Consider the following 18,849-nt stretch of genomic DNA (forward strand, 5'->3'; position numbering starts at 1 on the left):
GCCTTCTTATGAAATATATTCCTCAGAACTATTGTTTTTTATCATGTGTTGTCGTCAGCACCATCTAATACCAAGATTTTTTGCATATATGACTATAATTTTGAATGTTCCTTGCCCTTGTCCCCTTGTCTTTACAGTTCGTCTGTCCTGTCATTAATATAAGTCTGAAAACGTATTGTCCCTTATATATATATATATATATATATATATATATATATATATATATATATATATATATATATATATATATATATATATACTTATGTATATACTTATGTATACATATACGTCATTTTCTCCATGCAACTGTGTGTATGTGTGTGTGTGCAACACAGCCTCCGGCTTATAATTGCATTTCTGTAAATGTCAGTCTTGGTTCTTTGAGCTGATGGCTCGGGTAATGGCCTTTATGTGTGTTATGAAGCACCTGAAATTCCTTTCACCTAAGCTCGATGGTTATCTCTCTATATAATAGTATGTCATTGATGTCAGTAGGACTGTATACCTTGTACATGTACTTGTAGAAATGAAGATATTATATTATTGTTACTCTCTCCCTCCACAAACAATGGAGGATTCTTACGTCTCTCTCCCCTTCCTCCTCCATTCCCAGTTTTACTCTCGTCTTCTCTTCCTATTCCCTCATTTTTCCTCCCTCCTTCAGCGTTGCCGTCTCACACATTGTCTCCTCGTCTGCTGCACAGCCAGATATCTTAGTGCTCCCTGGAATCTTAAGAAAGAATAATGTTTCGTTTCTTCGCCGCTTCTTTGAAGCGACCATCGTGATGTGTCTTGTTTCGTGTATCCAACATCCGTGAGGTGACCATCGTAATCTCTCTCTCTCTCTCTCTCTCTCTCTCTCTCTATTATCTAGCATCTTTGAAGTAACTGTCTTATTGTGTCTGTTTCTCTTGTGTTTATCTAGCATGTTTATCAAGTAATTTATGTGCCGCATAAATTTTAACAAACATGGCATATTTACCTCTGTGTTTTTCGTGTCTTTTTCAATAAATATTATTTAACTGGACTTTATTGGAACTATTATTTCTCTTCTTTAGCTTTTAACTCTTATGTTGCTCTTTCACAACTGAATTAAAAAGGCATAACAACTCAACGTTTTATATTTTATGCCAAGCGAAGTAAATGGCTTTTGTTTTCGAATATAGAGCAATATTATTTGGAGATATTATTGGTTTTAATTTTGTGCATGAAAACCCATTTGGGTTTACCTCGGTCTTATGAATATAATGATAATAATAATTATGAAAAGTTGCTTTAGTTGTAAAGTAAATTATACATGATCTAAACATGTATGTAAAGTTAATGTTGAGAGCGCTAGTTGAGCTTTGCAAAGCTTCCGGCTAGTGAGGCTTCATTAACTTCTCTCTAGTTCCCATCACTTCTTTTCTCTATTACTTTCTCTCTTCGCCTTCCCTGCAAGCCCACGTATATCACTAATTCTTTTTTGCTCTCCACTGCACATTTCCTGCAGAGCGATGAGGAAGTACAGTTCCCTGCCTCCCTCGTCTAGTTATATGCTGTGTCTCCTCATCGAGTCCAAGGTTCGCCTCCCTCGCTTCGAGAGCATCACCCTCGACCGCAAGAAGCAGCTGAGGTCGCAGGATGAGAAGGATTTCTTTCTCGATATCGTGAAGGACATCGCCAACGACTTGGATCTAAAGGGCCTCACACACAAGATCATCATTAACCTCAGTCTGCTGCTGAGTGCTGACGGAGCGTCGCTCTTCATCGTACAGAGCACCAGTGCTGGCAAGAAGGTCCTCGTGTCTAAGGTGAGCAGCCAGCGGTCTGGAAATTTATTTTCTCATCTCAGGTTGATAAATTAGACACTTGTGCGACACTTGGGTATCTTTATTGTGGAAACGTTCCGCTACACAGTAGCCTCATCAGTCCAGTACAATGAAGAGTGATGAAGATCTGGAGTTTGAAGTAATCAGTCCCTTAGGCTAGAGATTTATAGAGCAATTACATCGACTCCAGGCCGAGGGACTGATTACCTCAAACTCCTGATCTTCACCATTCTTCTTTGTACTGGACTGATGAAGCCACTGTGTGGCGAAACGTTTCCACAATAAAGATACACAAGGGTTGCACATGTGTCTAATTTATCAACTTGTCTGTTCTCTGAACCATATTCTACATTCATCTGTATGTATTCGTGCACATGCAAATGTATAAGTGCACTTATGTACACCATACACGTGTAAAAAATGGCATGCGATACCAAAACATTATTGGATAAAGGTGCAGAATGCAAACACCAGGACATTTTATCAGAAATGTCTCCAATAGAACGTCCTGTTAGCATTTTGTGTCTTATACCCAACAATATATAAATGTGCATTGTTCGCGGGAGTAAGAGTTATAGAAATACCCACCTCGATCACCAGAATAAAAAAAAAGAAATGAGAAAAATGTAACATAAATTGTGCAGAGATATTGGAAAGCGAGTCTGTTGAATGTAGCAAATTATTATTGTAATAATGTTTGTGGTAAAGCACCGAATTCGTTCAGGTCACGAGGCATCTCTTGGGATGAGCGGCATTGATCTCTGTCGAAGGAAATGAACAGGTAAAAATGTGGACAGGTGGCAGACAGACCTTCACTCTCCACTGAGATTTCCTACAGCTCTACTGTGGAAAGAAATAGTATAAAATATCGACAAACACAAATGCAATATAATAAAATATCGAGACGATAATTAAAACAGACACAAATATAATATTATAATAAAATTTCGACACTGTGATTAAAACAGAAACAAATGCAATGTGATGCGATCCTTTATTGATAATGTGACTTCATCAATCTCACTGTGTGTGCGAAACGTCGATCATAAAGCCTCGCATTAAACTGTCTTTGTGTGTGTGCCCATACTTGGGGGGTGGGTGTGGGCGTTCACGTGCTCCCACCCTTCACACCTTAATAGGCTTACTCACTCGTCCTTTTCATGTGTAATAGCTGCCAACTGAGTCAACTGAGTCTTCACGGCATCCTGTCTCCTTGATGTCTCCTCTCGCGTGCGTCTCCTCTCCTCATTTCTTCTGAATTTGTCATTCCTCAACAAACTTTTCTCTCTCTGCTCTCGTGTTCACAATAACATTAAATCTGATTATCTTTCGTTTCTCCTTTGCTGTATGACCCCTTCTCAACAAGAATAATAATAATTATAATAATAATAATAATAATAATAATAATAGTCAAGTCGTCGTCCAGCCTGAAACATAAGAACATAAGAAGGAAGGAACACTGCAACAGGCCTACTGACCCATGCGAAGCAGGTCCATGTCCCCCCCCCCGAATAGCCCAATGACCCAACTAGTCAGGTCACTTCCGCTTAAGAAAGAAACACGGCATCAGACCTAGTACCACAAGCTAGTTAGGTCCAACTCACACCCACCCACACCCACTCATGTATTTATCTAACCTATTTTTAAAACCACACAACGTTTCAGCCTCTATAACTGTACTCGGGAGTTTGTTCTACTCATTCACAACTCTGTTAATAAACCAGTGCTTTCCTTTATCCTTCCTGAATCTGAATTTTTCCAACTTGAAACCATTGCTGCGAGTCCTGTCTTGGCGGGAAATTTTCAGCACACTATTTACATCCCCTTTATTTATTCCTGTTTTCCATTTATACACCTCGATCATATCCCCCCTAATTCTACGCCTTTCGGGAGGGTGCAGATTCAGGGCCCTCAGTCTATCCTCATAGGGAAGATTTCTGATACATGGGATCAACTTTGTCATCCTCCTCTGTACGTTTTCCAGAGCATTTATATCCATTCTGTAATATGGTGACCAGAACTGTGCACCGTATTGCAGAATGGATTAAAGATGAACAGTGGTTTAGAGCCGGCCTTAAGTGTGTCCTTAACGTGGACACAGACATATTTGAAAATTAAATTACTTATCTCAAGGCGCAAAACCATCTTCACCCACACACCTTACGTCTTGAGGATATTGATAACACAGAGGAGACCGTAGCTCACAACCCACAGTCCCAAGTTTGATTCTCGGACTCGGCGATACATATGGTCAAGTTTCTTTACACTCTTGTTGCCTCTGCTCATCTTGCAGTGATTCCTTCCCATAAACATAATAATCACCTAACAGTGTAAATGTGTACCTGGTGCTAGTTAGCTGTTAGGGATAGCATCCTGGGGTAAATTTCTAGGCAAAAATGTGAAAAATGTTCCGGTCCTGCTGGGAGGATTTGTGTGTTGGCTAAAGGAGGATATTTACAGTTTGTATATCCAATAATAATATAAAAAAAAATAAATACGTAAAGAATATAGGTAATGTGTGAGCGACGAGAGTTTTCTCCTGGGAACTTCACACTTGTAACCGCTAAACGTCTTCCTGTTTCCCCCATAAAAAAGATAGATTATACCTTTACTGTTTATGTTCAACGTTTTTGCTTTGTGAGTCTCCTTTATTGACGCACCACAGACGTCCACTCCAGCTCCCGCACTCCCATTTTTGACTTCATCTTTTATTTCACTCAACTCATGGTTTTCTTTAACTCTTGTGTCTTCAATTTCGTATATATGAAGATCGTAGTGGAATATTAGAAGGTAGTGGGGGAACTTCAGATGTTGATTTCCCAGTTTTTTGCTACTAATATTGGCCCACCAAAGACAAAGCTACTTCATAATGTTGATCTTGACATGACTGGCTGTGTACTGTTGCAGTCCGGTGACCGCTTATCCCAATGTCTCCTTAAAATGACTGTGTTGAATTTGTATTTATCGTAGGTTACGAGCATAGCTCTGTTACTGTACAGTGCTGACTGATAATGTTACACTCACTCTCGCGTTAGTAAGATGACACACACACACACACACACACACACACACACACACACACACACACACACACACACACACACACACACACACACACACACACACACACACTCAGATACACACACACACACACACACACACACACACACACACACACACACACACACACACACACACACACACACACGCAGATACACACACACGCAGACACACACACGCAGACTCACACACACGCAGACACACACACTGAGTCTCGACCCCTGCAACCACAATTAGGTGAGTACACACGCAGGCACAATGCCACTCTCACCATACACACACACACACACACTCACACTCACACACACAGATACTCACACACGTACAACAGGCCTAGTGTCTAATCGACATGTGCCTAGGACAAAATGGTAACTAACACACACACACACACACACACACACACACACACACACACACACACACACACACACACACACACACACAACACAACACCCCCACACACACACATACACCAGTTAAGTTAGTGAACACCAGGAAAGTGAACACTAGTTATGTTAGTGAACACTAGTTATGTTAGTGAACACCAGGGAAGTGAACACCAGTTAAGTTAGTGAACACCAGGAAAGTGAACACTAGTTATGTTAGTGAACACCAGGGAAGTGAACACCAGTTATGTTAGTGAACACCAGGAAAGTGAACACTAGTTATGTTAGTGAACACCAGGGAAGTGAACACCAGTTATGTTAGTGAACACCAGGAAAGTGAACACTAGTTATGTTAGTGAACACCAGGGAAGTGAACACCAATTGAGTTAGTGAACGCCAGGAAAGTGAACACTAATTATGTTAGTGAACACCAGGGAAGTGAACACTAGTTATGTTAGTGAACACCAATTGAGTTAGTGAACACCAGGAAAGTGAACACTAATTATGTTAGTTAACACCAGGGAAGTGAACACTAGTTATGTAAGTGAACACTAGTTATGTTAGTGAACACCAGGGAAGTGAACACTAGTTATGTTAGTGAACACCAGGAAAGCGAACACTAATTATGTTAGTGAACACCAGGGAAGTGAACACCAGTTATGTTAGTGAACACCAGGAAAGTGAACACTAGTTATGTTAGTGAACACCAGGGAAGTGAACACCAATTGAGTTAGTGAACGCCAGGAAAGTGAACACTAATTATGTTAGTGAACACCAGGGAAGTGAACACTAGTTATGTTAGTGAACACCAGGAAAGTGAACACCAATTGAGTTAGTGAACACCAGGAAAGTGAACACTAATTATGTTAGTTAACACCAGGGAAGTGAACACTAGTTATGTAAGTGAACACTAGGGAAGTGAACACTAGTTATGTTAGTGAACAGGGAAGTGAACACTAGTTATGTTAGTGAACACCAGGAAAGCGAACACTAATTATGTTAGTGAACACCAGGGAAGTGAACACTAGTTATGTTAGTGAACACCAGGAAAGTGAACACCAATTAAGTTAGTGAACACCAGGAAAGTGAACACTAATTATGTTAGTGAACACCAGGGAAGTGAACACTAGTTATGTTAGTGAACACCAGGGAAGTGAACACTAGTTATGTTATTGAACACCAGGGAAGTGAACACTAGTTATGTTAGTGAACACCAGGGAAGTGAACACTAATTATGTTAGTGAACACCAGGGAAGTGAACACTAGTTACGTTATTGAACACCAGGGAAGCGAACACCAGGGAAGTGAACATTAGTTATGTTAGTGAACACCAGGGAAATGAACACTAGTTATGTTAGTGAACACCAGGGAAGTGAACACTAGTTATGTTAGTGAACACCAGAGAAGTGAACAATAGTTATGTTAGTGAACACTAGTTATGTTAGTGAACACCAGGGAAGTGAACACTAGTTATGTTAGTGAACACCAGGAAAGTGAACACTAGTTATGTTAGTTAACACCAGTGAAGTGAACACTAGTTATGTTAGTGAACACCAGGAAAGTGAACACTAGTTATGTTAGTTAACACCAGTGAAGTGAACACTAGTTATGTTAGTGAACACCAGGGAAGTGAACACTAATTATATTAGTGAACACCAGGGAAGTGAACACAAGTTATGTTAGTGAACACCAGGGAAGTGAACACCAGGGAAGTGAACACTAGTTATGTTAGTGAACACCAGGGAAGTGAACACTAATTATGTTAGTGAACACCAGGGAAGTGAACACTAGTTATGTTAGTGAACACCAGGGAAGTGAACACTAGTTATGTTAGTGAACACCAGGAAAGTGAACAATAGTTATGTTAGTGAACACTAGTTATGTTAGTGAACACCAGGGAAGTGAACACTAGTTATGTTAGTGAACACCAGGGAAGTGAACACTAGTTATGTTAGTGAACACCAGGGAAGTGAACACTAGTTATGTTAGTGAACACCAGGAAAGTGAACACTAGTTATGTTAGTGAACACCAGGGAAGTGAACACTAGTTATGTTAGTGAACACCAGGGAAGTGAACACTAGTTATGTTAGTGAACACCAGGAAAGTGAACACTAGTTATGTTAGTGAACACCAGGAAAGTGAACACTAGTTATGTTAGTGAACACCAGGAAAGTGAACACTAGTTATGTTAGTGAACACCAGGAAAGTGAACACTAGTTATGTTAGTGAACACCAGGAAAGTGAACACTAGTTATGTTAGTGAACACCAGGAAAGTGAACACTAGTTATGTTAGTGAACACCAGGAAAGTGAACACTAGTTATGTTAGTGAACACCAGGAAAGTGAACACTAGTTATGTTAGTGAACACCAGGGAAGTGAACACCAGTTATGTTAGTGAACACCAGGAAAGTGAACACTAGTTATGTTAGTGAACACCAGGAAAGTGAACACATGTTAGTGAACACCAGGGAAGTGAACACCAGTTATGTTAGTGAACACCAGGGAAGTGGACACCAGTTATGTTAGTGAACACCAGGGAAGTGAACACCAGTTATGTTAGTGAACACCAGGGAAGTGAACACCAGTTATGTTAGTGAACACCAGGAAAGTGAACACTAGATATGTTAGTGAACACCAGGGAAGTGAACACTAGTTATGTTAGTGAACACCAGGAAAGTGAACACTAGTTATGTTAGTGAACACCAGGGAAGTGAACACCAGTTATGTTAGTGAACACCAGGGAAGTGAACACTAGTTATGTTAGTGAACACCAGGAAAGTGAACACTAGTTATGTTAGTGAACACCAGGGAAGTGAACACCAGTTATGTTAGTGAACACCAGGGAAGTGAACACTAGTTATGTTAGTGAACACCAGGGAAGTGAACACTAGTTATGTTAGTGAACACCAGGGAAGTGAACACTAGTTATGTTAGTGAACACCAGGGAAGTGAACACTAGTTATGTTAGTTAACACCAGGGAAGTGAACACTAGTTATGTTAGTGAACACCAGGGAAGTGAACACTAGTTATGTTAGTGAACAGGGAAGTGAACACTAGTTATGTTAGTGAACACCAGGGAAGTGAACACTAGTTATGTTAGTGAACACCAGGGAAGTGAACACTAGTTATGTTAGTGAACACCAGGGAAGTGAACACTAGTTATGTTAGTGAACACCAGGGAAGTGAACACCAGGGAAGTGAACACCCGAGACCTAAATAAGTTATAAATATTAAAGGTGATGGTAGAGAGCAGCGCCTGCAGTGTTGCAGGTCCTCCAATACAGTGTTGCAGGTCCTCCAATACAGTGTTGCAGGTCCTCCAATACAGTGTTGCAGGTCCTCCAATACAGTGTTGCAGGTCCTCCAATACAGTGTTACAGGTCCTCCAATACAGTGTTGCAGGTCCTCCAATACAGTGTTGCAGGTCCTCCAATACAGTGTTGCAGGTCCTCCAATACAGTGTTGCAGGTCCTCCAATACAGTGTTGCAGGTCCTCCAATACAGTGTTGCAGGTCCTCCAATACAGTGTTGCAGGTCCTCCAATACAGTGTTGCAGGTCCTCCAATACAGTGTTGCAGGTCCTCCAATAGTGTTGCAGGTCCTCCAATACAGTGTTGCAGGTCCTCCAATACAGTGTTGCAGGTCCTCCAATACAGTGTTGCAGGTCCTCCAATACAGTGTTGCAGGTCCTCCAATACAGTGTTGCAGGTCCTCCAATACAGTGTTGCAGGCCCTCCAACACAACGTTGCAGGTCCTCCAACACGGTGTTGCAGGGTGTTCAACACAGTGTTGCAGGTCCTCCAACACGGTGTTGCAGGATGTTCAACACAGTGTTGCAGGTCTTCCAATACGGTGTTGCAGGGTGTTCAACACAGTGTTGCAGGTCCTCCAACACGGTGTTGCAGGATGCTCAACACAGTGTTGCAGGTCTTCCAGCACGGTGTTGCAGGATGTTCAACACAGTGTTGCAGGTCTTCCAATACGGTGTTGCAGGGTGTTCAACACAGTGTTGCAGGTCTTCCAATACGGTGTTGCAGGATGCTCAACACAGTGTTGCAGGTCTTCCAGCACGGTGTTGCAGGATGTTCAACACAGTGTTGCAGGTCTTCCAATACGGTGTTGCAGGGTGTTCAACACAGTGTTGCAGGTCCTCCAACACGGTGTTGCAGGATGCTCAACACAGTGTTGCAGGCCTTCCAGCACGGTGTTGCAGGATGTTCAACACAGTGTTGCAGGTCTTCCAACACGGTGTTGCAGGATGCTCAACACAGTGTTGCAGGTCTTCCAGCACGGTGTTGCAGGATGTTCAACACAGTGTTGCAGGTCTTCCAATACGGTGTTGCAGGGTGTTCAACACAGTGTTGCAGGTCCTCCAACACGGTGTTGCAGGATGCTCAACACAGTGTTGCGGGCCTTCCAGCACGGTGTTGCAGGATGTTCAACACAGTGTTGCAGGTCTTCCAATACGGTGTTGCAGGATGCTCAACACAGTGTTGCAGGTCTTCCAGCACGGTGTTGCAGGATGTTCAACACAGTGTTGCAGGTCTTCCAATACGGTGTTGCAGGGTGTTCAACACAGTGTTGCAGGTCCTCCAACACGGTGTTGCAGGATGCTCAACACAGTGTTGCAGGCCTTCCAGCACGGTGTTGCAGGATGTTCAACACAGTGTTGCAGGTCTTCCAATACGGTGTTGCAGGGTGTTCAACACAGTGTTGCAGGTCCTCCAACACGGTGTTGCAGGATGCTCAACACAGTGTTGCAGGCCTTCCAGCACGGTGTTGCAGGATGTTCAACACAGTGTTGCAGGTCTTCCAATACGGTGTTGCAGGGTGTTCAACACAGTGTTGCAGGTCTTCCAACACGGTGTTGCAGTGTATTCAACACAGTGTTGCAGGTTGTCAACCTACTGTAATATCTCAACATCATCTTTCTGTTCAGCAATTTTTTTTGTGTGTTTTTTTTAACTCGCTGTTGTCTCCCGCCGAAATAGGGTGTCCACCCCCCTCCCCCCCCAAAAAAAAAGAGGAAACACATTTACCGTCACTCATTCAATCACCTCCTTGCCAGAAGGGTGGTGGCGTACCAGTTCAGGTGGTCTTCCGAACTGCATGATCTTTATACCTTCTTATGCTTACTGAGTACAAGTACTGCCTTTTACTGAGTACAAGTACTGCCTTTTACTGAGTACAAGTACTGCCTTTTACTGAGTACAAGTACTGCCTTTTACTGAGTACAAGTACTGCCTTTTACTGAGTACAAGTGATGCCTTTTACTGAGTACAAGTGATGCCTTTTACTGAGTAGAAGTACTGCCTTTTACTGAGTACAAGTACTGCCTTTTACTGAGTACAAGTACTGCCTTTTACTGAGTACAAGTACTCCCTTTTACTGAGTACAAGTACTGCCTTTTACTGAGTACAAGTGATGCCTTTTACTGAGTACAAGTACTGCCTTTTACTGAGTACAGGTACTGCCTTTTACTGAGTACAAGTACTGCCTTTTACTGAGTACAAGTACTCCCTTTTACTGAGTACAAGTACTGCCTTTTACTGAGTACAAGTGATGCCTTTTACTGAGTACAAGTGATGCCTTTTACTGAGTAGAAGTACTGCCTTTTACTGAGTACAAGTACTGCCTTTTACTGAGTACAAGTACTGCCTTTTACTGAGTACAAGTACTCCCTTTTACTGAGTACAAGTACTGCCTTTTACTGAGTACAAGTGATGCCTTTTACTGAGTACAAGTACTGCCTTTTACTGAGTAGAAGTACTGCCTTTTACTGAGTACAAGTACTGCCTTTTACTGAGTACAAGTACTCCCTTTTACTGAGTACAAGTACTGCCTTTTACTGAGTACAAATACTGCCTTTTACTGAGTACAAGTACTGCCTTTTACTGAGTACAAGTACTGCCTTTTACTGAGTACAGGTACTGCCTTTTACTGAGTACAAATACTGCTTTTTACTGAGTACAAATACTGCCTTTTACTGAGTACAAGTACTGCCTTTTACTGAGTGCAAGTACTGCCTTTTACTGAGTACAAATACTGCCTTTTACTGAGTACAGGTACCGCCTTTTACTGAGTACAGGTACTGCCTTACTGAGTACAGGTACTGCCTTTTACTGAGTACAAGTGATGCCTTTTACTGAGTACAAGTACTGCCTTTTACTGAGTACAAGTACTGCCTTTTACTGAGTACAAGTACTGCCTTTTACTGAGTACAAATACTGCCTTTTACTGAGTACAGGTACCGCCTTTTACTGAGTACAGGTACTGCCTTACTGAGTACAGGTACTGCCTTTTACTGAGTACAAGTGATGCCTTTTACTGAGTACAAGTACTGCCTTTTACTGAGTACAAGTACTGCCTTTTACTGAGTACAAGTGATGCCTTTTACTGAGTACAAGTACTGCCTTTTACTGAGTACAAGTACTGCCTTTTACTGAGTACAAATACTACCTTTTACTGAGTACAGGTACCGCCTTTTACTGAGTACAGGTACTGCCTTACTGAGTACAGGTACTGCCTTTTACTGAGTACAAGTACTGCCTTTTACTGAGTACAAGTACTGCCTTTTACTGAGTACAAGTACTGCCTTTTACTGAGTACAAGTACTGCCTTTTACTGAGTACAAATACTGCCTTTTACTGAGTACAGGTACCGCCTTTTACTGAGTACAGGTACTGCCTTACTGAGTACAGATACCGCCTTTTACTGAGTACAGGTACTGCCTTACTGAGTACAGGTACTGCCTTTTACTGAGTACAGGTACTGCCTTACTGAGTACAGGTACTGCCTTTTACTGAGTACAGGTGCTGCCTTTTGCTGAGTACAGGTACTGCCTTACTGAGTACAGGTACCGCCTTTTACTGAGTACAGGTACTGCCTTACTGATTACAGGTACTGCCTTTTACTGAGTACAGGTACCGCCTTTTACTGAGTACAGGTACTGTCTTACTGAGTACAGGTACCGCCTTTTACTGAGTACAGGTACTGCCTTTTACTGAGTACAGGTACTGCCTTTTACCGAGTACAGGTACTGCTTTACTGAGTACAGGTACCGCCTTTTACTGAGTACAGGTACTGCCTATCCCATCTCCAGGACTCGAGTCCGCCTAACTGTTTTCCCAGAATCCCTTTGTACCATATTTTCCGGCATATAAGGCGCGCCTTTTTTCCCATAGAAAGTCTTGGAAAATCTGTCTGGGCCTTATATGCTCAAGATCAGGGTCAGTGGTAGGCTTTGGGCTAGGCTTTAGTGTAAAGTAAGAAGGAAATTAGCCCTTGAATATGATTGCTGATTTACCCTTATGATACTTCTGTCGTGCCTCTTATATACCGGAAAAGTACGGTAAATGTTACCTTGCGTATACTCTAAGAGCAACTTAAGCCACAAAAGCCACCTACCTCCACTCCAGTGTAATACGCTCACACAAGCCAGTAAGATGTTAAGCCCCTAGCACTCATAACCTCATTAACTCTCTCCAACCTCTCCAGAGACCCTGACTCTCCTTCCTTCCACTCCCAGATTTATACACCCTCCTAGTCATCCCATTTTTGTTCATTCTCTCTGAATGTCTAAACTGCTTCAACTCCTCCTCCACCTTCTGAGTAATACTTATTGCTAACCCCACGCTTAATCTCCAAGCTCCGGATTATCTACGTAATTTTCACACAACACTTTGTAACGAAGGTGAGGAGAGGGAAAAGGAGGAGGATGAGGAGGAAGAGGGCTGCAATAAATGATGAAGCTTGAGTGATGGTTAAATATGGAAGAAGTATGGGGTGAATGATGTACTCGTCATGTACTCTCTACAACTACTTTCACACTCCCTCCTGTGTTCTCCCATTCCTTGATGTATTCTGTCACTCTTTGATCTATCTGTTATACTCACTTCCCCCGATATAATCTATCCATCATTTATTTTTCTACAGGTGTTTGACGTGCACAGTGGTACCAACATCTACCCGGCCACCACTGAGGACAACGCTATGGAGGTGCCCTGGGGCAAGGGTATCCTTGGGCACGTAGCCGAGACTGGCGACACTGTCAACCTGGAGTGTGCCTGTCAGGCAAGTCTTCGTTGTTGTATGTGTGTGTACTCACCTAATTGTGGTTGCAGGGGTCGATTCACAGCTCCTGTGTGTGTGTGTACATGCGTATATATATATATATATATATATATATATATATATATATATATATATATATATATATATATATATATATATATATATATATATATATATATATATATATATATTTTATTATCACACCGGCCGATTCCCACCAAGGCAGGGTGGCCCGAAAAAGAAAAACTTTCACCATCATTCACTCCATCACTGTCTTGCCAGAAGGGTGCTTTACACTACAGTTTTTAAACTGCAACATTAACACCCCTCCTTCAGAGTGCAGGCACTGTACTTCCCATCTCCAGGACTCAAGTCCGGCCTGCCGGTTTCCCTGAATCCCTTCATAAATGTTACTTTGCTCACACTCCAACAGCACGTCAAGTATTAAAAACCATTTGTCTCCATTCACTCCTATCAAACACGCTCACGCATGCCTGCTGGAAGTCCAAGCCCCTCGCACACAAAACCTCCTTTACCCCCTCCCTCCAACCCTTCCTAGGCCGACCCCTACCCCGCCTTCCTTCCACTACAGACTGATACACTCTTGAAGTCATTCTGTTTCGCTCCATTCTCTCTACATGTCCGAACCACCTCAACAACCCTTCCTCAGCCCTCTGGACAACAGTTTTGGTAATCCCGCACCTCCTCCTAACTTCCAAACTACGAATTCTCTGCATTATATTCACACCACACATTGCCCTCAGACATGACATCTCCACTGCCTCCAGCCTTCTCCTCGCTGCAACATTCATCACCCACGCTTCACACCCATATAAGAGCGTTGGTAAAACTATACTCTCATACATTCCCCTCTTTGCCTCCAAGGACAAAGTTCTTTGTCTCCACAGACTCCTAAGTGCACCACTCACTCTTTTTCCCTCATCAATTCTATGATTCACCTCATCTTTCATAGACCCATCCGCTGACACGTCCACTCCCAAATATCTGAATACGTTCACCTCCTCCATACTCTCTCCCTCCAATCTGATATTCAATCTTTCATCACCTAATCTTTTTGTTATCCTCATAACCTTACTCTTTCCTGTATTCACCTTTAATTTTCTTCTTTTGCACACCCTACCAAATTCATCCACCAATCTCTGCAACTTCTCTTCAGAATCTCCCAAGAGCACAGTGTCATCAGCAAAGAGCAGCTGTGACAACTCCCACTTTGTGTGTGATTCTTTATCTTTTAACTCCACGCCTCTTGCCAAGACCCTCGCATTTACTTCTCTTACAACCCCATCTATAAATATATTAAACAACCACGGTGACATCACACATCCTTGTCTAAGGCCTACTTTTACTGGGAAAAAATTTCCCTCTTTCCTACATACTCTAACTTGAGCCTCACTATCCTCGTAAAAACTCTTCACTGCTTTCAGTAACCTACCTCCTACACCATACACTTGCAACATCTGCCACATTGCCCCCCTATCCACCCTGTCATACGCCTTTTCCAAATCCATAAATGCCACAAAGACCTCTTTAGCCTTATCTAAATACTGTTCACTTATATGTTTCACTGTAAACACCTGGTCCACACACCCCCTACCTTTCCTAAAGCCTCCTTGTTCATCTGCTATCCTATTCTCCGTCTTACTCTTAATTCTTTCAATTATAACTCTACCATACACTTTACCAGGTACACTCAACAGACTTATCCCCCTATAATTTTTGCACTCTCTTTTATCCCCTTTGCCTTTATACAAAGGAACTATGCATGCTCTCTGCCAATCCCTAGGTACCTTACCCTCTTCCATACATTTATTAAACAATTGCACCAACCACTCCAAAACTATATCCCCACCTGCTTTTAACATTTCTATCTTTATCCCATCAATCCCGGCTGCCTTACCCCCTTTCATTTTACCTACTGCCTCACGAACTTCCCCCACACTCACAACTGGCTCTTCCTCACTCCTACAAGATGTTATTCCTCCTTGCCCTATACACGAAATCACAGCTTCCCTATCTTCATCAACATTTAACAATTCCTCAAAATATTCCTTCCATCTTCCCAATACCTCTAACTCTCCATTTAATAACTCTCCTCTCCTATTTTTAACTGACAAATCCATTTGTTCTCTAGGCTTTCTTAACTTGTTAATCTCACTCCAAAACTTTTTCTTATTTTCAACAAAATTTGTTGATAACATCTCACCCACTCTCTCATTTGCTCTCTTTTTACATTGCTTCACCACTCTCTTAACCTCTCTCTTTTTCTCCATATACTCTTCCCTCCTTGCATCACTTCTACTTTGTAAAAACTTCTCATATGCTAACTTTTTCTCCCTTACTACTCTCTTTACATCATCATTCCACCAATCGCTCCTCTTCCCTCCTGCACCCACTTTCCTGTAACCACAAACTTCTGCTGAACACTCTAACACTACATTTTTAAACCTACCCCATACCTCTTCGACCCCATTACCTATGCTCTCATTAGCCCATCTATCCTCCAATAGCTGTTTATATCTTACCCTAACTGCCTCCTCTTTTAGTTTATAAACCTTCACCTCTCTCTTCCCTGATGCTTCTATTCTCCTTGTATCCCATCTACCTTTTACTCTCAGTGTAGCTACAACTAGAAAGTGATCTGATATATCTGTGGCCCCTCTATAAACATGTACATCCTGAAGTCTACTCAACAGTCTTTTATCTACCAATACATAATCCAACAAACTACTGTCATTTCGCCCTACATCATATCGTGTATACTTATTTATCCTCTTTTTCTTAAAATAAGTATTACCTATAACTAAACCCCTTTCTATACAAAGTTCAATCAAAGGGCTCCCATTATCATTTACACCTGGCACCCCAAACTTACCTACCACACCCTCTCTAAAAGTTTCTCCTACTTTAGCATTCAGGTCCCCTACCACAATTACTCTCTCACTTGGTTCAAAGGCTCCTATACATTCACTTAACATCTCCCAAAATCTCTCTCTCTCCTCTGCATTCCTCTCTTCTCCAGGTGCATACACGCTTATTATGACCCACTTCTCGCATCCAACCTTTACTTTAATCCACATAATTCTTGAATTTACACATTCATATTCTCTTTTCTCCTTCCATAACTGATCATTTAACATTACTGCTACCCCTTCCTTTGCTCTAACTCTCTCAGATACTCCAGATTTAATCCCATTTATTTCCCCCCACTGAAACTCTCCTACCCCCTTCAGCTTTGTTTCGCTTAGGGCCAGGACATCCAACTTCTTTTCATTCATAACATCAGCAATCATCTGTTTCTTGTCATCCGCACTACATCCACGCACATTTAAGCAACCCAGTTTTATAAAGTTTTTCTTCTTCTCTTTTTTAGTAATTGTATACAGGAGAAGGGGTTACTAGCCCATTGCTCCCGGCATTTTAGTCGCCTCATACGACACGCATGGCTTACGGAGGAAAGATTCTTTTCCACTTCCCCATGGACAATAGAAGAAATAAAAAAGAACAAGAGCTATTTAGAAAAAGGAGAAAAACCTAGATGTATGTATATATATATATGCATGTGCGTGTCTGTGAAGTGTGACCAAAGTGTTAGTAGGAGTAGCAAGATATCCCTGTTATCTTAGCGTGTTTATGAGACAGAAAAAGAAACCAGCAATCCTACCATCATATATATATATATATATAGTATTCATAAATAAGCATGACATAAGAATTTGGATAATTCAACCTCCACCTGAGGTTCTCCTCAGCAAATTTAAAAAGGTCGGTATGTGTTCGAAATACGCATATTATGATCGCATTTGAGATCGATTTTGTGATTGACTCTCCACACAGCGCACCATCCAGTCACGAATAATGTTATCTAACGTCACACATCACTACGTGAGTGGCTGGCAGCAACCGATTCGTGTGTCATAACATACGTCATACGACTGACCAGTAACAACCAACAGCATCGTGTGTTACTAAATAACAATCATAGATTAACTATAGATATACTCAAGAGACCGTTCTTGAATATCAGAATTTTGTCAGCACTCTCAGCCCTTTGCTGAGGAATTGTGTATATGAGATGAATTAGAGGTATTGTGGTTTTGTGTGAAGAGTGATGTGCAGCATCACTGAGTGATGCTGCACATCACTGAGTGATGCTGCACATCACTGAGTGATGCTGCACATCACTGAGTGATGCTGCACATCACTGAGTGATGCTGCACATCACTGAGTGATGCTGCACATCACTGAGTGATGCTGCACATCACTGAGTGATGCTGCACATCACTGAGTGATGCTGCACATCACTGAGTGATGCTGCACATCACTGAGTGATGCTGCACATCACTGAGTGATGCTGCACATCACTCAGTGATGCTGCACATCACTGTTATATATTAATAAAAGTGATATTAACTTGCGTTGTAACTGCATGAAACCAGTTGTTGTTGGTGGTGGTGATGTTGATGATCTTGTTGATATTGATGTCAGTGTTGTTGGTGATGATGTTGTTGATGATGTTATGGTGATGGTGATGTTGTTGTTGGTGATGTTGGTGATGTTGTTGATGTACTTTACCAAACGTATGCTGGGGGGGAGGGAGGTTAAGGTAGGTGGTTAAGGAGACACAAGCGTGGGAATACCAGTCTGCCTTCTCTGTTCTTCCTTTTTTTTCCACTTAGTCCTTTATCCTCTTTGTTCCGATATTCTTCCCATTTTTCTTCTTTTTTTCCCTCGTCTTATTTTTTCCCGTTTTCTTTTTTCTCCTTCGTCTTCGTTGTTCTCTTGTTCTCCACTATTTCACTTTTAAACCTTCTCCTTTCTCTACCTACCTTCCTGAGCTGTACAGCCCTTGTGGTTTAGCGCTTCTTTTTTATTATAATAATGATAATCTACCTTCCTGATACTACCACTCCCTCCATTCCCCACCTCCCCCTCCAACCCCCACCCCTCTTTTACCCCCCTCCCCACACACACTCAGTATTCCTTCAGTCATAGAGTTGTCAGGAAGTGGAACAATCTGGAGAGTGATGTAATGGAGGCAGGATCTATACATAGCTTTAAGAAGAGATACGACAGAGCTCATGAAGCAGGGAGAGAGTGAACCTAGTAGCGACCAGCGAAGAGACGGGGCCAGGAGCTGTGACTGTCAACCCTTACAACCACAAATAGGTGAGTACAAATAAGCGAGAACAGTGTCCTTCACAATACCTCAGTCGCCTCACCCTACGTGCTCAGACATTCTCATCCACATTAAAATGATCCGAAGAGCGAGAATTACCTCTTTCCTCGGAACAAACCCGGCTGCTTCCATATTTCCCATTTCATGTGTTCGACCAGGACCTGCATCAGAGATAGTGAGGCAGGCAGTGACGTGTTGCTGTGAGAGGGATGCTGTGTCTGGCTCACACTAAAAAAGCAAAGAGTGTGTCAAGAAATGACTTACGTAATATATGTTGTGGAGTGGTGGCTGTCTACTACTTTCCAAGTCACTCTTATC

The 18,849-nt window shown here is 42.1% G+C and overlaps 1 protein-coding gene across 1 annotated transcript in view; it reads left to right on the top strand.

The window, feature by feature from the left end:
* The window catches only part of LOC128694590 (dual 3',5'-cyclic-AMP and -GMP phosphodiesterase 11A), a 76,021-nt gene that overhangs the window by 19,143 nt on the left and 38,029 nt on the right, over positions 1-18,849 (top strand). The window contains exons 3-5 of the mRNA XM_070095628.1: positions 1,493-1,793; positions 13,197-13,329; positions 14,174-14,178. Of these exons, the coding sequence (XP_069951729.1) occupies positions 1,493-1,793; positions 13,197-13,329; positions 14,174-14,178 (439 nt within the window). The remainder of the gene's footprint in view (positions 1-1,492; positions 1,794-13,196; positions 13,330-14,173; positions 14,179-18,849) is intronic.

Source organism: Cherax quadricarinatus, chromosome 51 (genome assembly GCF_038502225.1).
Source record: "Cherax quadricarinatus isolate ZL_2023a chromosome 51, ASM3850222v1, whole genome shotgun sequence".
Classification (NCBI taxonomy): domain Eukaryota; kingdom Metazoa; phylum Arthropoda; class Malacostraca; order Decapoda; family Parastacidae; genus Cherax; species Cherax quadricarinatus.